The following is a 26,253-nucleotide window of genomic DNA, read 5'->3' as shown; positions in this document are numbered from 1 at the left end:
TAGGTACCCTAGCTGTAAGGAATAAAAAAAGCTGGAAGAACAAAAGAACTGGTGATGCTGGCAGGCGACCAGTAACTTTTAGTAGAAGTTGGTTACAACTCTCAGTTCATCTGCACACCTTTTATAAACCCACAGCCAAAGAGGCACAATGCTTGCTGGCAAAGTCCCAGGAAATCTTAGGAGCCTAAATGTAACTGTAGAGGAAACAGAACACATAGGAGTTTAAAAAAAAAAATTGCAGACTCCCCCATAGACTTTCAAGAGATATAGTTGTCAGATTTGCAAGGAAGGCAAAGCAATTCTGAACTCTTCCTTATTACAACTTAAGTATAAAAGAAACCCCACTCCTTATCTCCCAGGGATGCCCAGAATGAGTGCATTAGTCATAACTTAATAGACATGGAAAAAAAACTGACCTATGACACTGACATTTATGTAAAAGCTATTCAAGATTCTTCCAACACAGGCCTGGAAATGAAAATCAAGCAGCAGTAAACAACTGTTGCACTTTTTTTTCCTCCATTTCTCTCTCAAGAATAAGCATGAATTCATATTTTGTAGACAAAGTAAAACAATCATTAGAAATTCCCACTAAAAAGGAAATAAACAACCATTTATTTGACTGCATCGTATTTAGACAGCTTGTACATTTCATAATCCACTGTTTTTGTTCTCATCAAAAAGGATAAAGGGATAGAAGAGTATAATCCACTTAAAACAGCAGTCCAGTATTTTGAGATACACTTGATATTTTCAGATGCCCACCTGATACCTGAACTCCAATATAGGTTGTAATGTTTACACAAGACCTGAAATCTTTGTAACATAGCACTCAGTTTTAGCGATGTCTTGCAGTGCCCTGAAAAACAGTTTGTGATGTACTATGCAATGCCAATTAGGTTATGCCTATTTTCTTGAAGGTGATGAACCTGATCATTTCTTAAAAAACAATACAAACATCCATACTGACATGTCAGCCAACAGTAACATTTGGGCAAATTTAAATATAAAAGTGATCAACTCCTTAGTTAAGATTTGTCAATGCAAAAGATGAGGGTGAAAGAACTGTGTTTCAGCAACAGACATGAGAAAAAAAAAAACAACTTTTCATTTTCATCTCTTTTCATCAACTTTTCAACCTGTTTTCATCTCTTTGCAAATTCAAAACTTCCCACTTGATATCCAAATCCCAAGCAACACAGAGAACAAATCTGTTTCTTTTAATATGAGCCAACACATACAGCTTCAGAATCTCCCATTGTGAGCTGTGTACTACACAGCAGCAATATTAAAACCTTTCAGGTAACGCGCTCTTTTAAAAGAAACATGCACCTATTTTGCGCAGTATTTTCAAAACGTGCACAGCGACAATTACTTCTTACAACAAACAAACAGAATTGTATTTGAAGTTTGCTTAGAAATAATGATTTTGGCAGTGCCTTCGTGAAAAGTGATTTCAGCTAACTTTTAAGTTAGCTTTTGAATCTGAAGACACCCATGGCTTAAATATTAACCCACAGAAAACTTGCCTGTCTGGCTTTTCAGTTTTTAAACATCAGCAGACACAAAAGCTTGCCCCTTTTGCAATGTGCAATACAATTCCAACAGCCATTAACAAGGTAAGAAACCTCTCTGATCTGTCCCCTTAGATCAAGCAAGCCAGAGCAGTCATGGTTCCATCTGGAACATGGTGAACAGAAATCTGTTTTGACTGATTTAACATTACTGACAATTAGGGCTGAACTATGAACAAAACCTCCTGAAAAGCCACCCAGAAAAACTGGCAAACCTGGCAATCGGGATGACATGAACAAAAGGTTTTAGCACGTCACAAGTCAGCAGTGGCAACATACAGGTTTTATGCTGAATTCAACACGTTCTGTGAATAGCAGTCTCTAGTTTATTATATCTTCTCTTGGGCATCATTTTAAGCATGTTTTCTTTACTGAGGAATATAAGCCCCCTCAAAAGCATAAATGGTGTCTCCAAGCAGAAACTCAGAAGGGCCAATTTCCATTAAAAATCTTTTATTTTCAAATACAACTCATGATTTGTACGTGGTAAGAAATGTCCACCACCATGTGCGATTGGTCTGTGCAAAATAAGGCGTCCCTCTAAAGCAAGTTTTCCTGCACAGGGCTCTTTTCCAAATGTTACTGGAGGTAGGGGTTCTGTTGGTTTTGTTTGTAAGTGTATAGTAATTAGCAAAAAAAACCCCATGACTCAAACCAAACCTCAAAAATAATAATAATTAAAAAAAAAAGTGTAGTAAGGCAAATCTGAAGAGTACGCTCAGCTACAGAAAAGCAGATTCACTGAGAGTTCATCCTTTTCACAGGTTACATAGGTGTTTCCACAAGCCAATTAATACCTTTCTTTCCAAAGTGAAAAAATCAAACTCATTCATACAACTGGGCTGTATAATTACACTGAACAAGAAAGCCTAGACACTGTAATTACTGAAAATATTGATGGGTGTTGGTAAAACCTATGTAAGCCCAATTTCAGAAAGGAAAAGGGAAAAATAGAGAAAAACAGAGCAAGAGCAAATGCGAGAAAGAGAGAAGTCCTTCCCCTCTGCTTTGATTTTAGAGGGTGAAGATCCCCCAATAATTTAGCTCATGAAAGTTTAGAGAAAATTAGAGCAGCTAAAAATGCATACAATACACCTTGAAATTTATTTCCAAGACCAAGAGTGAAGCATTTTAGAACAGTGAAGCAAAGCACTCTGAATCTGAAAAAAAATTGTTCTAACTATCTTAAAACAGCTGTTTTTCTGAGCTTCTAGCAATAATTTTGATTAAATAAAATCATACCAATTTACATTAATTTTCTATATATTCTTTCAAAAGTCCCTCACTCTTTTAATGAAAAAAGTGCATCCAAGACCAGCAGAGATTTACTGGTGACATCAGGTTCTCTTTTAGCAGCTACTCAAGGTTTTCAAAATAGCTTACACTTCTTGCTATAAGAAAAGAAGGGTCTTCCAAACCCTAATTTGGGAGAAGTATCCAAATTATAAAAATCTGAAATAATTTATTATCAAATCCAGAATTTAAATAAAAGCAGAAATTTTCTTGCAAAGACAACTGAAGAAAGTAAAAGAATAAAAGCATGCACTCCAAACTTAAGAGGTGAAGACAAATATACTTATCTATACAGGCACTGGCAGACGCAATTTAATTGTTACTGTTACTCATTGTAACACACACCCCACCCTACAATACATTTTTTCATTCACTAATCACTGAGGTACCAATATTTAAGAATGGAAAATTTAATATTGAAAAATAAAACCTAAAATTGAAGCCTTTTCCCAGAAAACTATGGCAATTTTTGTATGAAATGTTAGTATACTCATAGAATTTTACAATCTACGTTGGCTTTTTTCTGGAACCAGAAGTCATGTTCCACATACAGGTTCTTTGATAAAACGTTCACTGTGTATGTAATACAGTCAGTAGACTTGCAAACGAATGAAAATATCTTGGTTATCAACTGGCACATCTTGCTGGTACCAAAAGAACTTGAAGTCGGAAACAATCGATTTTAATTCTGAACAAATGCGCCATGCCAAAGTGCAACAAATATGTGCGACACTCAATGAGACACTGACAGATTAAGAGCTGTATGAAAATTACTAAGTCCACCTGCAAAGCAATTTTGTACAAATTGCATTGCATGCAAAGGACAACCCTGCGCTGTTGGGACGTCAGTTTCTTGATTTGATGGTTTCTTTTAACGCAGCCATAGTTTAAGACGCAGTGCATCAACTCCATTTAAATAGTATCTGAACAGCCTCTTGTCTCGCACAAAACCAAGGTTTTCATAAAGTTTCAAAGCAGACTTATTTGTGATTTCTGTTTCCAATACAACCTTTGAGGGAGAAAAAAAAAAAACAAACAAGAAAGAGGAAAAACGTGTTATCATATTAGAAAGCAGTTGCAATCACATAATTACTCAAGTAATTTCAAGGTTTTTAAAGGGTACACTTATTAGCTATGAGTGGAATCAACTTATTGAAGCAACCCCTCTCCATTCCCACATTTTAAAAAAATAAATAGTAGTGCATCAACAATTGTAGCTGTAAACAACTACTCATTCATATCAAGATTTTAGTTCTTTGCTGTAAATAGTATTTCAACCCATTACCTAATGGCGAAGGAAAAAAACCCCAACCAACCAATAAGCCCCACCTCCCAACACCTCCCCCTCAAAAAATCCCAAACCAAAACCAACCTACCAAACACGTTAGGGTCCAAAACATACTTTGAATTTTGGATGAGAAATTAAACCTTTACATGTCACAAGAACTTGGCACATGAGATCTTGTTTAGTCATTTAATATCTTTGGCCTCTAATTCAATAGATACAGACCCAGATATAAGCTTCAGCATTCTAGGACTAGCTGTCAGACCCAATGTTTGCAACCAATAGCTGTGCTCAACACAAGCATCCCAAACCCAAATCAGAGTGCACACCAGGAAGAAAAAGCAGCTTTTTCCATCTTTCCCCTCCCCGTGCTGGTAAGACCCCAGCTGCAGGAAGACCTGTCACAAATAGCTCAGACCAAACCCAAGTATAAGAGTAGCCCAAATTAAGTAAGATTCAAAATTGTCCCAGAAGTCTCAAGTACAGGCAAAACCCCTACATTGGTGTTATCAAGAAGTTAATTACAAAACTGTGGCACTATGTTCCTCTGAATGGTTTTCCCCTCTTTTCTCCACTCACTGAACAGAGCTCTGCTGTTAACTGGTAAGCTGTGTATCCACTCCAAATGACAAAACCTTGTTTTGCCTCTTTGTTGTTGTTCAATGCAGTTACTTAATGATTCTGCTATTAAGGACAAATCATGGTTGTGCAAGAACCCAGGCTGAACTAATAAGCTGACTAGACTACATACAGTCCCTTGACAATGTACATTCAGGTATTAAACAAGAGCTGATGGACACCGCAGAAAGAACATATAATGAAAATACAGCTTAAGCAACTTCTGCAACAAACCAGTGATTACTGCTGGTGTTAAGTCCACTAACAACTATTTTGACACAGAGATATCCACTCTGTGTAGTTAGGGCTACATATGTAAGACTCCCCAAGTCCAAAAAAAGTCATCTATTCCATCTCACAACCCAGGACAACCTTCTCTTTCAATAAAAAGGAGGAAAACTGGTTAACATCCCTCCACACACACTCCTAAAACTAGGCACAAAATATTAGTGTGTATTTGTAGAGCAGTTTAAGTCAGTCTATTTCTTGGACTCTGTGGCCCTACTACCTTCAGGTACACACTTCCATTCCCCCTCACCTATTTTGCCATCTCACTAAGCTCATTGCTGAGTTACTTCAAGCTACGTGTTAGAAAATCTTTCCCTTTTCTCCTCATCAGGTTTGTTTTCTGCAGTCTGAGGAGTGGCTAAGCCAATGTACAAGAGGTAGGCAGTCAGCAGTTAGACTAGTCATCTTCAATAAGATTTAAAATCCATTTAATGTATATATTTGAGCATTACTCAAGTTTCAAGCCACTCTAACCACATTCCCATACATAATTCTCCCTGCACTTCTCAGTGTAAGAATGTTGAAAGAATAGTAAACCTTGAGTTAACAACCCAATGAACAATGTAAGACTTAGAAGAAGTTCATTTTCTGAAAAGGAACTAAGGGTCACACATTAAAATATTAATAGTCAGAGTTCTCAAGTTACAGCAAGACACTCCGTTGTACTTGCACACTTAGGACAACCTAATTCAATTCTTGTCTTATGGCAAGAATTAGGGATTGAATTTCTTTCTCTGGCCCTCCAGAGAATACTACCATCAAGTCTTGTGACTTGATCAAGTACTCTTAACATCCTTAATCTATTAAAATGGATAACAATTTATAACAAATTATGGAAGTGCTGCAATTTTCCTGAAAAGTGCTATTTCCTACACAGTTATGCACACTGTACAACTTAATTCAAATTAAAACAAAGCACTATGCCAAAGAAGAAATCTGACCCATGTAAATCTACAGTGCAGAAGACTATTATTTGAACTCTGAGCTACAAATGGCATTCACTCTCATAAAAGTTTAGTAACCTGTCAGAGTGATATAACAAGTCTATATCCAACTGCAAGCTCAAATACTTTGCAATGCTAAAAGACTTCCAAAACTGCAGATCATTGAATTTAAGGGAGTGGTTAAATGTTGAAATTCAGGTTTGCTGGAATCCTACTTCCTGAGTCAATGCTCGTCTTAAAAGCAAATGCAAGAGATTTGCTCTGGTATTTCTAATGAAGACTTAGCAGAATTAAAAGTAATTCCCTGATCTCAACATAACTGCTTTTATCTCAAAGGTCTAAACACATGTTTCTAGTATCTAAAAAGGAAACAGTCACATTTTATCCAAATTTCATTAGCTTCATTTTGTAAAGGATCCATCTCTACCCGCACAAAATCTTCGATCAAGCTCCAAACCCTCAATTATTGTATTTATTTCTGGTCTCATAGGGTCTATTTTGTGGTACATATATGCCTGTTCAATCCTCCAATAACACAATCATATCCTCCCCTGGAGAACAGCAAAAGCCTGACTGGGTTTAAATGCATTTTCTGCACAAGTCACAACCTTCTGAAGGCTGTTACTTTCTCGTAAGTCTTAAATTTCATAAACCTAACATTTTATCTCAACTTAAATAGGATTATATTGAAATATACATGTAATTTTTACTAGTGTGGTACTGAACTAAAATGACATGCCTACTGGGGTGGTCAAAAAAAAAACCAAACCAAAACAAATCCCCTTTAAATCACTCTGATGTTTCAGTGGAAATTCTCATGAGAAGTTGCAATTCCTTTTCACATTCCACATTTTTGCTTAGAACAGCTCTCAAAAGTTCCACTTTATAGTCTTATTTTAGTTACCAGTTACATGGTACATTATTTCAGTAATACAAAGTGAATGAACTGTAAGCAGTCATTTGCTACAGATAGAAAACCTGAATGAACAACTCCTTTCTAATTGTGATTAAGGTATGGAATAGTTCTATGTGAAGGTCTTGAGCGCTACAATTTTTAAAAACTGCTTGTCGGTAAAAACTAAGCAAATGTACTCAGCCTGAATCCAACTTGCAAAACTATAGGAAAAATACATGGGAGCAAAACTATTCACCTTCACCTGGTCTATTTCTGTAGTTCACATTTTCCATGCAACCAGCCCATATTCTTCATCCTTGTGACTTATTGGAAACTCAGGTCATTATAATCTTAAAAACCTCCAGTTCAGTACCCCAAATATTAGAATTCATTAACAACAAATACCTGAGAAAGCCACAGTTAAAAAAAAAAAAAAAAAGGAGGCAAAGACACCTCAAGTTTTGTAATGCTATACCCCAGACACTCCAGCTCAAAGCATGCTGTTGAGTACTTTCTTCAGGCTTGAAGGTTATTTCTAGTTCAAACATACCCCATCCCATCCCCCCCCCCCCCCCCCCCCCCCCCATCAGATCACTTCCCTTGCTTCTATTCTAATGTAAGCCATGGCCAGCTCCTCCCCTCCACACAAATTCCGTTCCAGCCAATTCACTTCTTTACTTACCCCAGCTTCCTCAAGCTGGGAAACAACCTGGAAGGAAGGATAATGCCTCTTGTCTTTGAAGGATGGCATACAGCATAAACTATCTCTTTGGCAGCTGGCTAACCACAGAAGCTTGCACTGCAAACCACTTGTTCCACAGCTTGGCTTCATTTATTCCCACAAAAATAGTTTACAGGAAAAAAATATATCCTAAACCACTAAAATATTGCAGCATACATTGAAATATCAGCACATCGGTAGTGAATTTTCTAGATTTTCATCTATGGTGTTGTATAAATCCTTTATTTTTCAGGACTTAATGCTGATACCTCAAAATGTCCAATCTATGGTACTTTGAAAGGTAACACACCAAACAAAGCACTTACCAGATTATATACCACAAATTCTTACATACATTTACTGCACCTATTCCATAATTAGATTGAAGAAACTAGTTTCCAAGCAGCCTTTGGAAATTTTGATGATACCCACAGCTGCATTTCACGTGTTTAGTCCAATTTCATGAAAGTTTCAAAAAGCAGCAAACTTTTTTTTTTTTTTTTTAATTCCAGGTCATCTTCTATCAAGTAGCAGCATCTTATTATTTTCACCATGTTTCTGAGTTTATTAAGTGATGTAGAAAAATATCTTAATAGCAGCAGAGACGATTAAACTATTTACACACCTCACAAAGACATATTGCTGTGATGCACTACTTCATGTTTGATCAGCTCTAGGCATCAATTAGACAGCCAGAAACTCTTCTCCCAACAACTTGTAAAATCTGGTGAAGCAAATGTTTTGGCTCTGTTGAACACAGCCAAACAGACAGAGCCAGACTTTTTATAGCTAGCTAGTTCGATTTTTCAGATTCTGGTCATGACTGAAAACTCAGCAATCCACTATGTGGTACCAAGTAAGCAACATCATTATTTTGTACCTCGTATATCTGGAAGAAGCCTACATTTGGTGACAATAAAAAGAAAGCATGAAAACATTGGCTGTTTGGCTGTAGATAAGCTGCATATGAAAACAGGAAAAATACGTAAAATCAATGAAGGTATGCCTCTGCTAACTGTTGTAGAAAGTTGGAAAAATACTCTGCTTGTGCTCCATGTTGCCTGGGTGTAACGGGCTCCTGTTTCAAAATGCTGTGCCAGCACCAGACTCAGCTGATGCAAAAGCCCCCAAGAAGCAAGGCATAATTAGTTTAGAATCATCATCCCACAAACAGTTACACAGTCTTTGAAACATGCCTGTACCCGTCCAGCACATACTTTAAGGAGCTTGAATTGTAGGGCCTCTGATGAAAGAGGGACAGCAAGAGTCTCTGAAAAATGCCCTCTGCACTTAGTACAAAGCATTTATACAGCACCATAAATGAAAATCTGTGACTAAGAATTACTGAGGTCTCACTGCAGACTAGCCTGCAATCCTTACGACATTTATTTAATTTTTCCAAAGATAAAAAACAGTAAGAAGGGCTCTTAGATGAATATTACAGTCATAGAAGACGACACAGAACAGATTACTATGTGCATACCTGTTAGTCCAATTTAGAAATTAAGTTATGTGAGTAGTACATATACATTCATAAATCATATGGTAATTATTGCAACTTTGGTAGCTTGAATAGAAATAGCTGGTTCTGCCACTACCCTAACTACAGTAGGCAATTACATTTCAATTCTCCAGCTGCAGTGTGAACAGTGTGATACTATTCTTCAATTATTTCTTTAATATTTTAAATCCTGAATAATCTAGCAATGGCAAATTAATTCAATACCACAGTGAAAAGTTTGGGGGGTGGGGTAAGAACCTACCCCCCTGCAAAAAAAAAACAAAACACAAAAAAAACCCACAAAAAAACCCACAACCCTATTTTTTTTATTAGTTCAGTGTAGCAAGTAGTAAAACAGATTAGAGCAAAGCATATTACATATGATGACAGAAGCAACAAGCCAAAGCAAAGAACTTAAAGAATTGCAGAACTACCAGATTACATTATACTGCCCTAGTATGACAAAAATTGGCAGGGGAAAGGGGGGGGGGGGGGGAGAGAGAGAGAGAAATATAAAAAGGCACCAGTAAGCACAGGCATGAAGAAATCTGAAAAGAAGAGTATGTATTTCAAACAATGAAATGAGAGCACATGCAGGGGTGCTGCAAGAGGTGTAACACAACAAAGCAGAAAAATAAGGAGTATGCGCCAGAAATCCTGTGACAAAACCTGTAGTTTTACAGAAGAAATTTTGCCACACTGCAGTAGGACAATTGAGAGAGAAGCTGAAACAATGTAACAGAGAGATCAAAGAATGATTAATCATGACACACTGAAATGACACAACAATCATATATCAGGAACAAGTAACAAATGCATGGTACCAACAAGATGAAAGTTAAAGGGGCAGATAACTGGCTAAGAAGGACAGACAGTCAAAGGAGGATAGATGTAAGGAGCATTCCTCACAGGTTAAACACAGCATATAAAGACAGCTGCTTTTTATACTTTTATATATGTATCAGTACCATCCCATCAAACAAAAAAAAAAAAAAAAAAAAAAAGAAAAAAAACAAACAAAACAAAAAAACAAAAAAAAAGCAAACAAAACCCCTCAAACAGACAACTTAAAAAAAAAAATAAACCCCAATAAAGCAAGCCCTAAACAGTAGGGACTGTAATCTGCTAAAAGGAAAGAGTAACAATATATAGTACAAAGAAAGTCTGACAGCGATTCAGTCACTTTCCTTCCAAGTTTTCACTGACGTACTGAATCATTACAGAGTTCTGTTGGTGCTATGTAAACATAGTTATGCACTGTCAGAACAGCCTGATGAGTTGCTGCGATAAAAGCACATTCCGCAATACTACGGCATGTACTATTTCAGTATCTTTGTGTACTCTGAAAGTATGGAAATATTACACACAACAGGTTAAGTTACACTGGTCATTAGCACCCTAGACTAGAGTCTTTGGAGGGAAATGTGCTTGCGACCAAAGGCTGAGGAAGCATTACAAAGTAAAACAAAACATGAAACACTGAATTTAAGCACTTATGATAAATTTAGAAAATCCTTCTCCCATTTGTGCCATATGCCTTTTCAGAGTTATTTTTCCTTTTATCATAAATGAAAGAGCTTCTTAGCAACCCATTTCCCACCTAAAAACGTCCTGTAGAAGAAAAACCTGTGAATTCAATCCGCATATAGGAGAATGCAAACCATTTACATTATGAAAGTTCTTGATTATAAACTCTTACCTCATCACAATCTCCTTCAACCATAGCATAAATAGCTTTCTTAACCAAGTTTGTACCTGAAATATAGATTTCAGTAAGTGCAAGAGTTGCAGTGCAAAAGATGCTAGTATATATATGACTAATGTGCGCTATCTACATGACATGATACCTGGGGAAAGCAGGGAGGAAAGAAAGAAAGAAGACACAGTCTCAAGTTTGAACATTAAAATAATCCATAAAGTTACCCAGAGACTCACCTTAAGTGCAAGATATTTCTAACACAAGAATATTAGAAACAGGCTTCTATGTTTAACATGGTGTTATACATAGCCTTCCAAGATGTGATTCATCCCTTTTTCTTGCATTTAAAGTCAAAATATGCTGGCACGTACTTGAAGGACATACAATGTCCAAGGGAATTTCCTCTTACTAAACCAAATACTTCTATTAGTAACAGAGCTTTTGAAACCACTTTTCTTGTGGCTCGCTCCCATTTGGATTTGCTAGTATCCAATAGTATGGTTGAAGCCCATCCCTTCCCCTCAGTCAAGCATTAATTTAATTCTTTATCATTATTTTTCATCTGTTTCACAACAGTCCTACAAATGTAATATCCCTGTCTGTAGAACTGGGGTGTAATTGTAAATTTATTTCAAAGTTATTAGACCAAAAAAATGGTGTTCAATGAAATTGCATAAAATTGCATAAATCTCACTTTTATAAGGTGGCTAAAGAAAAAAAAAAACACCAAGGAATCTAGAGAATGTTTTAAAATATTCTCAGAACCTTAATCAATTAGGATTTTCATTAAATGTATGACAACACTGTACTACATTTATAACAAATTTTCAGATTAATAGCATACGTGGAGAAACAGCAAGGTAGCAAATGCAGGAAAAAATCAACAGGCAGAATGCTAAAGTAAGCAAGGCTTTAAATATAAAGTCTATTTATGTAATTCTAAAATAATGAATTAACTAAAACTAGGAGAAAATCTTGCAGAGATTTTCATAATGACAGTATTAGTTCCTATTTACTTATGAATCCAAGCACCTGCAATTAAATTATGGCAGGCTCCTTCATGATTCAGCTAAAAGGAAAGGACAGTGATTTCTCAGCACCCTCTTCCCTCTGCTCCACTACAGAAACTAACAATGGCTTTTGAATTGCAACAAAACAATCCACACATGCTTGAACAGTCATGGTAACATGCAGTACTTCATGTTTCTTGGAGTTTTATCAGGGGGGTTTTGAAGAGAACCAACACAACAGTACCATTCTGCAATGCCTCACCACATTTTTCCACTGCAAGTAATTTTTTGTCTTTAATCACAAAAATATGAGCTGTTCAGAGTGAGTGAGTGGTGAAACACATTTCTAAGCTTTAAAGCAGACATCTACATTTTAAATTTAAAAAAAAAAGTTACAAAATGTAGTTTCTCAATAACCAACACACACACACAAAAAAAATAAGTTCCATAAGAACAGATCTTTAATTAAGCCAACTAGGATAGCTGGTGTTAGAAGGAAAATCCCTTCATCAGGGCAAAACTGATTAATGAGGAAAGGCAAACTCCCTACCAAAAGCAATTTCTTTTATCATGGAATTTCTCAACAAAACAGATCTCTGTTTCAGTCATTCAACTAGCAATACACAGCTATTTTTCTTCACTTATTAATACAACAATGAGCTACATATATTCTCCCCAATGGGCAATATATGCATAATTGATAGAGGAAAGCCAGGGGATAAGTTCATTGAAAAAAGACTGAACACAACATAAAAATACAGTGATGAAGGCACACAACAAAAAGCAAAGCAATTCCCAATGCTGTTATTTGACAGTGGTAACAGACAGAGGTAAGGGGCTGCTAACCACCTTTCTGTTTAAGCTTCATTGTATTCCACATGTAAATCTCATAGAGCATTTTAAGTTATTTTAATAAAATATGAAAAGCCACTAGGGAGCCACTGTGGTCAAGTAAGGCAGGGATAACAAAACCCACCACATGAAGAAGTTCAGTTCTGCTTAAACCTTTATGACAACTGCATTTATCCCAACTACAGGATTTAAGTAAGAAGTAACAAAAAAGGCTATTCTTACCAATTCCTTTTCTTCTGTATTTGGAATCCACTGCTAACATGGCTATATAACCTCTGCGGAACATCTTTTTGTGCATATCCAGCTTGCAGACGATGGCACCTACACACTCCTCACCTACCATGGCCTTAAAGACAAACATACATGTATGCATTCTCAGTTTGTGATCTACAGTGCTACCAAAAGTAGTTAACCAGTTCATTTTAAGTGAAACAGCCACACACAACATTTGCATAAAGTGATTAAAAAAAAAAAAAATTACTAAATAAATTTTTAAAACATCTCCAAAAGTTTATAAATAAGGTTAAGGGACTCATTTCTTTATTATATTTAAATAAAGTTACAAGTCAATTAACATCCAATGAATTGTCCTGGAGAAAACCACATTATTAATCCATAAAGTCTACAGGCAAAAACACATGTGATAGGAAAGAAGGGAGAGAAAATAAAAATACCAAGTTAAGGCATAGATCATCCTTTCACATGGGCTGCTACAGAGGAAGAAAAGTCCATTCCTAAATTTTCATCCTCAAGGTCTGTGGTAGATAAAATGCTTAATTTTTGTCTGGTTTTAATGTCAAGGCCACAAAGGGTCACAAAAAAATGTTGCTGCATTTAATCTTTAGAAACCGTCATTTTCAGTCATATGACACCCAAAGAACAAACAAAAAAAGCACAGAGGTAATATCACACATTTTAACTGTTCAGAGATTTCCTTCTTTAAGAGTTATGTACCGACAGTTAATCCCAACAGTATTGTTACAAAAAGCATGGTCAAGGAGATGTAGTCATTCTGAAACATTGAGGAAAAATAAACACGTATCAAACCACTTGCACAATCACTGTGTTCACCAAACTTTTACCATGAAATATATTAGAGAAAAAGCGTAAGAAAAACCGAGTCATATGTTAACTGAAGGGTTAGACAGAATCAGATTAATGACATTATAACCTGGAGCACTAAAACTGAATAATGCTGCAGAGCAGGACAGCATCCAAGGGGAGAATGAATTACTGTTAGTTCAGGAAAGATTGACAGAGATAAAAAGGAAACTCATAATTGTAAGTATATGTGTATAAATGGATCCACATATTTTGATAGACCTCTATCTGCAGGGGGGAACTAGCCTGGGCTCAAGAGTAGCAACTAAACCAGGGCTACAGCATACAATTGGCACAAGCATGTGCTAGCATAGGCACTTCTGAATAATCCAAATTTACAACAATAACACACATCAAATGGAAAGGACCTGCCAGAGCCCGTACTGCCAGACCTCAGTGCAGCCCACCTGTGAACCCAGCACTTGCTTCTCCAAAATCTATGGTTTACACTCCGTAAGCCTCCAACCACCTGAACCTTTTTGTACACAGCTTGTAGGCTAAGGCTCTACAGATAGAAGATTCATTCATGCAGATTATACTGTGGATACACAGTTTTTTCATTCCAAGAAGAATAATGTCTTCTGGCATCTCTACCTGGATGGTGGGTTATTAACCAGGTCAGCTGCCAGCCAGAAGCTGTACCAAAGATGAAATGAAGCAGCCCCAAACATATGAGCTGCAGTTCCAAAGCTAAGATACAGCATGATTTTAACACCACTTCCAATAGCTTAAGCTCATCAGTCAAATATAATTATTGCTAAGTTTTTATTTGGCAGGAATCCACACTTTTAGTGGTATCCAAGAACAACCCTAAACAGTCTAAATATTGTTTTAAAACAATGAACAAAACTTGTAGCGTGATCTAAATGGACTGAAATACAGCCTCTGAACAGTCCTTCATTTATTGTACAACACAGTTCATTCCATAGAAAAGAAAAGCTGTACTTACACTAAAGCTGTGCAGGTAAACTATCAGCTAAAAGCAAGTTTTGTATCTCAGCTCAGACCTGAGAAAACCAGTGAGTTAAATAAAGAGTGTCATCAGAAAGACTCTTCATAACATTGCTATAATTATGCAGAGTACCTAGATGTAATTTTAGACCTCACTAAAAAAAAAAAAAGAAAAAGAAAAAAAAAAAAAGAGTTAAAGAGATGCTTTGCCCTGAAGTGAACACGTGCAAGTTGTTGGTTGTAACAGCCATAAGGAATATTTTTAAGATATATTTTTTACACAGTTCAAGAGTAGTGACATTCTAGACACTGTGTATCTGTGCTCTTTTTTCTTTAGGGCACTTTTCTGAAAAGCTATGTTCATGAATCATGTAATTAGAAAGCTAGACAGCAAAGAATTATGTTTATGATCAAAGAAGCAAATGCCCAATGGTTTTACCATTGCTGCAGAGAGCTAAGTGAAGCATGACTTTGTTACCAGTTCTCCAAATACTTAAATGTGTTACTCTGTCTTTAGGAAGGTAAATCTGCCAGTTAATCTAAGATGTTCCGCTTACAGAGGGAGTGTTGAATTTCCACCTCAATCTGAGGCATTGTATTGCCTTACCTCTTCTTTCTCCATCTCTCCAACCTCATCCATTGCTAGAAATAAACTAAAATCATCAAATAGTTTGGGTTGGAAGGGACCTTAAAGCTCATCTAGTTCCAACCCCCTGCCACAGGCAGGCACACCTTCCACTAGACCAGGTTGCTCAAAGCCCCATCCAGCCTGGCCTTGAACTCTGCCAGGGATGAAGCAGCCACAGCTTCTCTGGGCCCACAACTTCTCTGCGATGCTTGTAATTTAATTCCCTGGAAAAGGTTAAACTGTGTAAATAAGAACAAAACCAAAAGACCTACTGAAATAGTGAGAGTTGGAAGGAAAAAGAAAAACATAATTCCCACACAACACCATTTGTTGAAAAGACAATTGTGGGCCAAATTTTCATTTCAGGTATATGACAGTACTTCTAAACAGAAGTTCCTACAAACAGAATCCAGCCCAAGTTACTATTATGTATTATAAACCCCATGGACTACTAGAAGAGTTACTTCAATCACAGGTCATCAGCAGGATTAAAATATATGAATTCAAACCCAGTATTTGCATCAACTTTGTTCTTATGAGTAAATTTAAATACTTAACACAAACTAGATTTTAATACCTTTCTATGGCAACCATTACCAGAAAACTTAGCACAGAAATGCCTGCAAATCAGCAAGAACAGCACTTTTCACAAAATTAAACTGGCATTAATTTAATTAGCAAAGATGGCATTAAGTCTGTCAGCCAGTCTGAGTATGCATTGAATACCCAGACCCTGTGATATTTGTTCCCATTTGAAGAATATTGAAACAATCAACTCGCTCCTGAAATATTTTGCAATTCAAATGCAGTAGAACCTGCACTACTGCAACACAGCTTCTCTTTCACAGATGCACCAAAATCCATCCCAAAGTATCACAGAAACAGCTCTGTATGAATCCTTTGGCTTACATTTAGTGATCATATTACTGAATGCCATTAGAAGATACATTTAGGCTAATGGTTTTAAGCTGAAGTCTGGCACTTCAGCCAGAGCTCTTTATAATACTGAGCAAATCACTAAGTTTCTATGTTTCCACTCTATGAAACTGGACACGAGTAATTCCTTCCCATGTTAGGGCATTGCCAGAAAACTACACTAGCTGTTGTTACGCACTCAATACTCGTATGTACTCAATATTCATCCTGCAATGGCTTAAGTTTTCACAAAGCTGCTGACAGTGAGAAGCAGCACAGCAAGCCTGTGTCTGAAACCACAATCACTCTTGAGAGGAAACTGGAATACAGAGAGAGTTTGCAAATTGAGAACGGATGTTATAGAATTTCTTCCTACGTCTGTCATGAGGCTAGGAAGACTTCTCAGTTTCCTAACTTTTTCTGGTTCTTTTATGTCCCAATTTTCCTCAACTGAAAAACAGAGGCAACGTCTTACAAGTCTTAATTTCAACATGAAGTATACTTACTCTTGCAGAAAATCCAATTAAAAAAAAAAAAAGAAAAAAAGCATTAGTATAAAACAAGAAGCTCTTAACTGCAGTCATTTAGGATTATAACACATCTAAAACCACTTATATGGTATTAATAGGTTATTTTAAAACTTGTGAAAGCTTAAATTATAAACGCTGCTATAGCTAGTGGCAAAGTTATGAACCCAGAAGCAGAGACCTTTTGCTTAAAAAGTAGTCACGTGGTGCAGCATTGTGAATGACAGGAAAGGTTACACCACTCAGCCAGAACTCTGCTTTTACTACGTCCTGTCTTACCCAAACTTTGGCACAGAGCAAGGTTTCCTAAGCTCACCTCTCCCATGCTAAAGTATTTTGAAAACAATTTTCTGAAACATTTAAGGTATCAGTTCTAAATGGAAGTTTCAGAATTTCAATGCTGACAGGACTAGAAGCTACAAAAGCACTTTAAAAGGAAGCTACAATTTTTTAAAAGTGTTTACAATCCATATGGGGACAAAGCTATAGTGAGGCTTGACAATGCTTCATGTAAAACAAAACATCCCCTTTTCCTGGATCATTTTTTGACAGAAACGTGGTTAGCGTAGAAGAGAAACTGGGCTGACGGAGCTCCAGAGAATAAGTAAAAACTGGGCACTTATAGGGCTCCCATACCTAGCACACAGCACAAACCTGCTTTTCCAAAGACAGGTGAAACTGGAGTTTAAGCAGACAGTTGCAGTTTATGAATAAGGTTTTTACCTTGCAACAGCTCAGTCAGTAATGCTGTAGTGTAACACATCAGAACTGATAATCAAGTATTCCCAACTTGTTACCGTAAAGTCAGGAAGACAGTTTGGATGAATCTGATGTTAAAATGAACAGGTTTTGAAGATTCCTAGTATCTGCAGGCGCTTTTAAAGTGACTATGAACTTGAGTGTACAGTTAGGAGGCAGTCTGATACAGCAGAACACGGTAGTAACTAACAAGTAAGGGTTGGTACTGTGCTTTCCCTCCAGTTGTGCATTCTTGTATCTGGCACCGTGACATCCTGCTAGGAATTTATTTTGAGCCCTAAATCAACAAAAACCTGACCCTAAAATGTATACATACACACACTCATAAATATGCGTCGGTTGTGGGAGGTCTTTGTTAGCTTCCCAAATCAGAGAAACACAAGAGGTAGTTGAACAAAAAGAAATAACAAGCAGCCCTTTCCATTACTGTAGCAACAGTACACCTTGAGAAGGCAAGCCAAAACTCAGCAAGTTTCAAACCCATGAGATAATCATTGCCAGGAATAATGTTCATAATGCCCCCAGAAAACAGCTCTGCATTGTCAGGTAGCCAAAATGCTAGATAGGAAAATTATGGTGTTTAGGAGGCTTAGTGAATAAATGTCAGCAAGGAACAACTGGTGATCATTTACAGAAATTACACATCCCATCTTCAATTTAAATGGGGTTAGCATTTTCCCCTCACATGCTGAGAAGGTAAAGGGAGCCCATGACAGTGCAGTGAAGAGATGTGAGCATACACTGGAGGATTTTAAAAATGGTGATGGTGAAATTCAGTAAAGGAATTAGTTGGATCCCTACAGATACATTTTTCAAAAGCAATCAAATTGCAGTGTAACCCCTCTCCCAAAAAGCAATCAAATTGCAGTGTAACCCCTCTCCCAAAAAGCAATCAAAACCTAGAACCAGAAGGGTTTGAGGACACAAGGCACTAAAGAAAAATGATTCTGTGAGACCAGGCAATAAGCTTCTGCTCAGTATCCTGCTACTGTTCTTGCTAATTGGAATATGAAGTCCCTGACAGAAGATAAATATTTTAAAGAGACTTATTAAACAGTAGTAGTTCAGGAATCCATTAGCAGCAGGAATAATTAAATTTTATAGAACAGAAAGTCTTCAAGACAATTGCTAAAAAACAAACCTTAAAAATACCAAAACCAGTCACAAAGTCCATCAAATTTGACTCAACGTATGCCAAGACCTTCAAATTACTAAGTAATAACAATCGGCTAGCTTTAGTCATTCATAGCCACATATTCATCTCTACAGTTTTATGTACTTTACATTTTTCCACCCTTAAAAAAAAGGGCAAATACAGAGTTCAAGTAAAGCTTTGTTGATTCATCAAGGTTATAGAAAAAAAAAACCAAGCCAAAAAAATGCAACAATAACAAAAAAAAGAAACCAAAACAAAGAGAAGCTGTCACGATAAAATAAGCTTAAAGATACCTTCTTTTCCTTGAGTGACATCTTATTCTTTGAATGCACTTCTGATATATTGCTCTATCAAACAAGTTGTCATTGTGGTTTCCTCACAAAATTCTCAAGTTACTCCCTGATGAAAACCCCCTAAAGATTTAATATCTAAACAAATGCATTGTGATCTAACTGTATCCAACATTACCTTGACTTTACCAGCAACACACTTGATGAGGAAAGTATGAACATTTGTTGCTTAAAAGCATTTATTTTCAATAGAAGTAAATCGGTCACACATAGCTCTATGCTTAAAAAATACCATTCTGCTCTGATCGGTATCTTTATAATGGCAAACATGACTTCGCACCAAACAACGTCTGCAAATATTTTTGTAGTCCTATTTTGTTCCAGAAGGTAACGCTTTACTCAACTTACTATAATCCTACTGTATTCCCTCTTCAGGGTTTTAAGAGGCACGGTTTTGAAAATCCTCCCATTAATCATAGAAATCCCACTATAAATTAAACCAAACCCTAAACCAAGAACATTCAGGAAGTTTAAGGCCAGATGGATTCCATTAGCCTTACCTCCTGTATTCATATCCTATTAAAATTTCACAGAGTTATTCATGAATTGAAGGGTGTTTTGGTTCTGGTTAAATCATACCTTTCAGCAAGGTGTCCAGCTTTGATTAAAACATCATGAGAGAAGAATTCATCATTTACCACAGCAAATAAGCATCACACACTCCCATAAATGTTCTGTTTCGCAGACCTACATTTTTCTATGAATAAATCAAACAGCTAAACTCCCACTGTGCATGTGTACTCCTCAGGTCAATTCATACTCAGTTTTATATACCTCTGGATGGATTATCATCCTGAAAGCATGCTTTTGAACTGAGACACGAGATCTTCCATGAGATTTGTTAAATATTTCGGAAGACAGGGTGACAGCCAGATCAGTCTTTACAATAATGCAACAGGAAGAATATAAAACTAAATACATTGTTAGTACAGCAAGACAATCTAAGCAGCACAAGAATTTCTGAATGCTGCATACACTTTCACACCTGTAAGAAGCAATACAGTTGTACTTGTCTCTTTACAAAGTAAGCTCACAGATCAAAAAGCCTACAAAACCTTTCACAGTGTTTCTCCATGTATTACTGAGCATTTATATTAGCCATTCTCAAGTCTGTTTTAGAACTACTGTGCAACATTTACTAGGCACTGTAAGACACTAGTAGACCAAGTACTTTCTTTTTTAAATACGCACCTCAGAACTGTGACAGAATGATAAAGTGAGATACCAAAGGTCACAAAAGTCAATGTCAAAACCAAGATTAGAAGCCTTGAATTCCTGGATCCTAACCTTGTGCTCAAATCCTTTCCCTACCACCTAAAACATATATTAACAACTTAGGAACTTCAGGTGCATGCTTTACTTATACATGCACAAGTCACAGAGGAACTTCAGTAGGTCAAAAAAAGCTTGGCCTTATCCACAAAAAGATTATTAGAAGCATTTCCACAAATATCAACCTTTCAATCCTCTCCCACCCAGCTCCAAACCACTCCCAATTCCTTCCCTCCCTTCCCCCTCTGGCACTTACCAAAAAGCAAAGTTGTGGCCAGTTGTGGATAAAATACCTATATGTGTAAATGGAGTAGGGTTCAGACAGATCTTTGGTGATCAGTCTCATGATATCGGGCATCTGCAGCTCTGACTCATATTGGACGTATCGTATCGTTATGTCCTCCTCGGGCTGAGAGTCCGTTCCCGAGCCTTTCAAACTACAAGCTGCTGCTAAGGACCCGGAGAGTAGCAGCAGGGACTCCTCCTGCTCCCCTCCTTTATTCCCCTCCTCCTGCTCTTCCTCCTCCAAGCCAGTCCCTTCTGCCAGTCCACTGTCGGCTGCAGTCTTAGCAGCAGTCGTAGTTGTGGCAGCAGGCTGGCTACTGTCCTCTCTTGTTGCTGCTGCTGGAGGAGAAGGAGGAGGAGAGGGTGCAGTCCTTCCCTGAAGAGGGAGGTGGTTGGTAAGGGAGGATGAGCACGGTGCTGTGGTTGGGGGCGACGATTGCTGCTGCTGTCCAGAGCCCATTGTTTTGCTGGCTCGCTTGTTCTCCAGCCCCTCGGGAGCTACCCCTGCCTCCGAGGTGAGGATTTTGCCCTTGAGGGAGGCCCGCAGATGCCGCAGCTCGGGGCTGATAAGGCCGTTGAGCTGGTGGTTGTGGTGCGGGGAATGATGATGGTGGTGGCGGTGCTGCTGCCCCCCTTTGCCTCCGTCGCTGCCTCCTCCTCCTCCTCGCTGTTGCTCCAGTCCTCCCGCGGGTCCCTCCTCTTCCTCCTCCTCTTCGGCCTCCTCGTCCTGGGCCCCGGTACAGACGGCGGCGGCAGCAGAAAAGGTGTAAGAGGAGGAGGAAGCAGTCCCCCCTCCTCCTCCTCCTCCGGGGAAGGGGGAGAGCGTGTCCCCCTGCGGGGAGAGTACGCTGCTAGGCCCCGGCGGTACCTCGGCCATATCCTACGGGAGAGACCGACACAAACTCACCGAGGAGGAGGGCGTCAGACGAGACGGGGGCGAGAAGAGAAAGCGGCGGCCTCATGGGCCACGGTCGCGACGGGGGTTGGGGGGGGGTGGGGGTGGGTGGGGGGCGCGAACAAAGGCAGAAACGGTGCCCGGGCCCCGCCTCGTCGCCCCGCCACCGCCTCTGCCTGCTGCCCCGCTCCCCCCGCCACCGCTGCAGAGGCCTTTCCCCAGTCCCTCATGAGCCCCGACCGACCACCCGCCACCCCGCGAACCTCCCCACCTGCCGCCACGGCCACTCACCCCCGCGACTCCTCAGCGCCGCGGCTCCCACTCTCCGCTCATCCACCGGCCGCCAAGCGCGGCCGCCCCTGCCGTAACACGCGGCCAAGTTTCCTGTCAGCTGTTACGACACTTCCTCCCTTGGCGGCGAGGCCTAGCGACGACGGGGTGACGGCGCGGAGTACGCTGGCGGAGCGTGGGGCCGGCAGCGCTAACCCGCTGTGTGCGGCCCCCGGCCCGGGCTGCCCGGCGGCATCCGCTCCTGCGGGTGCTGCGGAGCTCGCGGCCTGCCCCGGGGGAGGCCGGCACTGGGGTCTGGCTTGGGCCTTCGGTTCCGCCCGGCCTAGGCCGCAGCCCCGGTGCTGCCACAGCGTGTGCGCCCCGGAGCTGGTGAACGCAGGTTTCACCAGTTGAATCTATGAATACTCCGGCAGCGGCACCGTTGCCCTCGAACGCCTCCCTTTGCTGCCTCTCCTGCCCTCACTCACACCCCAGCAGACGCTCCCATCGATGTTTTTGCTTTGATCAACCCGTACCCAGCGGGACAGAGGTGCTGCCCACAAGGACAATGCCAGCAGTGTCTGGTGATGCAGGTTAGAGAAAAGTGCAGGAGTTGCTGCTCTTGCTTTCAGAAACAATGTGAGTCGTGGTTCCTCATCTGAATAGGCAAAGGCAGGCCTTAGACTGTGTTGTGCAACTGATAACAGCAAAAACTTGGCGAGGCTGAAAGAAGTAAGTCCAAAGGAATCTCTGCTGTTGTGCATTAAATAATCTCTGCTTTAAGAACACACTAGTAGGTGCCTCAGCAATAATCATAGAATCACAGAATGGTTTGGGTTGGACAGGATGTTAAGATCATCCAGTTCTAACCCACCTGCTGTGGGCAGGAATGCCTCACACTAGACCATGTTGCCCAAGGCTCTGTTCACCCTCACACTGAACACTGCCAAGGATGGAACATTTACCACTTTTTTGGGCACTCTTCCAGTGCCTCACCACCCCAACACAAAGAACTTCTTCCTTGTATCTAACCTGAACTTCCTCTGTTTTAGTTTGAATGCATTCCCACTTGTCCTGTTGCTATAGTCCCTGATGAGGAGGCCCTTTACGGCATCCCTGTATGCCTGGGCCATTGGTGAGCGCACACACAGGGGGGAGGCTGGGCTGGACAAGGGCCGAGGCAGAAACATGGTCGCCTGGGGGTGGGTGCCCACCCTGCATCATGGAGGCTCACAGGGCACGCTGCTGCTGCCACCAGGCCTGGGTGCAGCCCTTGCTGCCTCCCAGCTGCCTCGTTCCCTCTCCTGCCTGTCCCCAGCTCTCTGCGGCTCCTGTCCCCGCTCCCCCCACCACCAGCTCCCTTCCTCCTTCCCTCCCAGCTCCTCTGAATTCCTTCTTTCTCCTGCAGGCCATGGCTCTCACAAAGCTCTTACTCTGGGTTCTGCAAAGCGTATTCTCGCACGTGCTCACGGTCCGTGATGATCTGGATGAAGCGACACGTGACCACATGCAGCAGCGTTCAGAGATGCTTGTGGATGAGATGGCTCTGGTGCTGCAAGAGCTGGAGCAGAAGGTCCAGGGGCAGAGGAGCAAGGAGCAGGATCATGTGACCTGGAGAGCCCTGGTCTTTGCTGCCTTGTGGACCTGGCAGTTCTGGGTGATTGCTGGCATCCTGCTCCTCCTGATTGTCAGGCTGTGCTGGTGGCTTAGGAAAAGGGGCCATGAGGTGGGCAGCAGCAGCAGCAAAGAGGAGGAAGACAGTGAAAAAAAAAGATGCTGCTGAGGCGACAGATTTGGACATGTATGTTATAATGCACAGCAAACAGTCAGTGGACAAACTGTGAAACCAGAGTGAGTTAGTGGAGGCGCTGGTGGAAAACCTCCCTGTTGCTTGCCAGTGGTCTGGTTTCTTGTCAAAGGGTTTCTTCCTGGATCTGGGACCAGCCATCAGGGTGGGAAGCACCTTTGATTGCTGGAGTCCCCAGGAAGATAACCCTGTCTGTTGCCAGGTCATGTGCCTGGAGCCCCTCCATGGGCTGAAGCTGACCACTTCTTTGGGAATGAGAAGATTCCTGGGGAGATTGTCTTGCCCCCAGCCTTGCAAAGAGCCAAGCCATTCAACTTCTTCCAGCATCTGGCGCAGGATCTGGCTGCCCATGAGCAGACAATGCATGAGTCTGCGGAGCTATAACATCAGCTTACACCACAGCTTTTCTACAGGCATTGAAGGTGGTCTTCATACACAGAGCTGTGTTTGCAGTGTTCACAGCTGAGGACAGATGAGGACCACCTCATGCAGGAGGGAGATGAAGGACAGAGTGCAGGACACTGCAAAGAAAGGAAGACCTCGTGCAGTGGACCTCTGCCAAGAGTGGCAGCATTCTCTTCTCAGTGGTTTTGAGATAGCAGCCGTTGACGACTACAGTGGTGACAAAGATGACTTGCTCCCTGCTTTCTCCTCTCACTGGCTGTGGCCACAATGTTGCTACTTGGAAAGTGACTGACCTTCCTCTTTCACAGAGTCCATTCCCTCTGGGAGCTTTCCCCTGTGCAAAGATGCCAATAAATGTCTTCTGTAACACACAAACACTGTGTCTGTGAGGGTGTGGGCTGTGGAAAGGGTTCTGGGGCTGTGGAAAGGTTTCTGGGGCTGTGCTTGATGCTCAGCTCCACAGATGAGAGATTCATAGAATAGGGTTGGAAAGGACCTAAAATAATCTAGTTCCAACCCCTCTGCCATGGACAGGGGCGCCTCACCCTAGACGATGTTGCCCAAGGCCCTCTCCAGTCTGGCCTTCAGCACTTCCAGAGATGGGAATATTTATCACTTCTTTGGGCAACCTGTACCAGTGCCTCACCACCCTCACAGTAAAGAACTTCTTCCTTACATCTAACCTGAACTTGTTTCAGTTAGAATGCATTACCCTTTTTCCTATTGCTACAGTCCCTGATGGAGAGTCCCTCTATTGCATCCTTGCAGGCCTCTTCCAGATATTGGGAGGCTGCTATGAGGTCTTCATGCAGGCTTCTCTTTAGGCTGAACAGCCACAACTATTAACACACATGCATGGCCCCTTAAAATGCAGCATAGTGAGTTTTTCCTTTTCTTACATGAAAGCTTTGCAGGACTGTTGTAAGACTTGCTCATTTTTATTTGCTACAGTTATTTTTTAAGTAAGTGACAGATCTGGAATTAAAAGGAAAATCCAGCAACTACTCCACATGTCCTAACAGGACTCTTTAATTAGGAAGAAAATAGACTGTGTGGTTACAGTCTTCCACTTATGAATTGCTGACTTCTGAACCAAAGTAGGGAAAGAGTAAAATACCTGTTTGAAAGTGAGTGAATTACAGGGTTTTTAGTCAAAGTAATTCATGATGGAAATACTTACATTTTGAGAATTAAATGAGTCTCAATCCTTTTAGATTTATGGAGCTAAAAAGCTCCATAAATTGGAGCTTTCCAAAGTTTCATTCAGCAAGATTAATGCATGTTACCTCTATTCATGCTGGCTTTATGTGTCCTGCAGTTGCTCTGCAGATCTGTTTTTAGATGCATCTATCTGCTCTGCGAAGTTGTTTGCATACATAATTTTGTTCAAGGCTTTATTGGGTTTTTGTGTTTTTTCAGGCACCAAAGGACACCTGAGAGCCTGATCAGGACTGTTCTGGCACACTGGCAGTGCTGTTAAGTTCACTGCCCTTGGGTAGTTTAACAGAAAGAACAAATGTTTCATCAGTGTAGGGACGACTGAAATTCTGCTCTCATTTGCCATGTTGCAGCAGTGTGATTGGGAGTGTCTGAGCCATGTGTTAGGGTGATATCTGTGTTAAGAAGATGATCCAGTGCCAGCAAACGTTAGAGAGGGTGAAGATGATCAGACTTACCATAAAAGCACTGTGTTACCTACAATAAGGTGACAGGTACGTTGGAAAAAATCCTCTCTTGTGTGCTCTCTAACACACTAGTAAGATTTTGTGTTCCACTTCCAATACCTGTTGAACCACTCCAAACTGAGAAAGTCCTAGTTCTGATGTTGATTTTAACAGTTCACTGTCCATAGCTAGAATCTGTTTAACCAAAGGTAGATATGGGTACGACAGACACCTCTAAACTGGTGCCTTTTATTCCCCTTAATGTTAAGCGGGAGGAAAAGGCACTTCTGTATTGGGATTAAGCTCATCCTAAAGTAGATTTCTAAAGAAAGTCAGGTGAATTGTGCTTTGGAGGTGTCATCATCCCATTAAATAAAGGGACTTCAACATAATTACTTTAATCTTGGATAGATACCCCCACCATCACTCTCTGAAGTTAGGTGGAAGGTGTCCTATGGCCACTGTGCCTCTTAGCCTCTTAGTTGTCTTATTTCTTGTCTTTATTATAACAACAGCTGCTTTTTAAACAGATGTTCTCAACCAGAACCGGCACCTTTAAAAACAAAAAAAACAAACAAAAAAAACCAA

General features: G+C 40.2%; 1 protein-coding gene and 1 long non-coding RNA gene across 6 annotated transcripts; one reads left to right on the top strand and one right to left on the bottom strand.

Moving 5' to 3' along the window:
- Window positions 1-592: 592 nt before the first annotated feature.
- On the bottom strand, window positions 593-21,935 carry NAA30 (N-alpha-acetyltransferase 30, NatC catalytic subunit). Of its 5 annotated transcripts, none has more exons than XM_061462620.1 (5): window positions 21,811-21,935; window positions 20,596-21,504; window positions 12,903-13,026; window positions 10,819-10,874; window positions 593-3,876 (listed from the first exon to the last, which is right to left on the bottom strand). In XM_061462620.1, the coding sequence occupies exons 2-5, from the start codon at window positions 21,499-21,501 to the stop codon at window positions 3,739-3,741; spliced, it is 1,224 nt and encodes a 407-aa protein (XP_061318604.1). In that variant the 5' UTR covers window positions 21,502-21,504; window positions 21,811-21,935; the 3' UTR covers window positions 593-3,738. The 5 variants fall into 5 exon arrangements, with proteins under 5 accessions (XP_061318604.1, XP_061318605.1, XP_061318607.1 ...); XM_061462621.1 differs by having other exon boundaries at window positions 21,791-21,875; XM_061462624.1 differs by lacking the exons at window positions 593-3,876; window positions 10,819-10,874 and adding an exon at window positions 10,914-11,525.
- LOC133273920 (uncharacterized) lies at window positions 21,856-24,376 on the top strand. The gene is made up of 2 exons (XR_009744960.1): window positions 21,856-21,970; window positions 23,198-24,376. It is a non-coding gene; the product is annotated as an uncharacterized LOC133273920 (long non-coding RNA).
- Window positions 24,377-26,253: the final 1,877 nt, after the last annotated feature.

Source organism: Pezoporus flaviventris, unplaced genomic scaffold (genome assembly GCF_033815535.1).
Source record: "Pezoporus flaviventris isolate CSIRO_AGI_PZ_B2104156 unplaced genomic scaffold, CSIRO_AGI_Pfla_v1 ptg000035l, whole genome shotgun sequence".
Taxonomy (NCBI): Eukaryota; Metazoa; Chordata; class Aves; order Psittaciformes; family Psittacidae; genus Pezoporus; species Pezoporus flaviventris.
The sequence above is the reverse complement of the archived record's forward strand: the minus strand, read 5'-3'. Positions and strand labels throughout refer to the sequence as shown.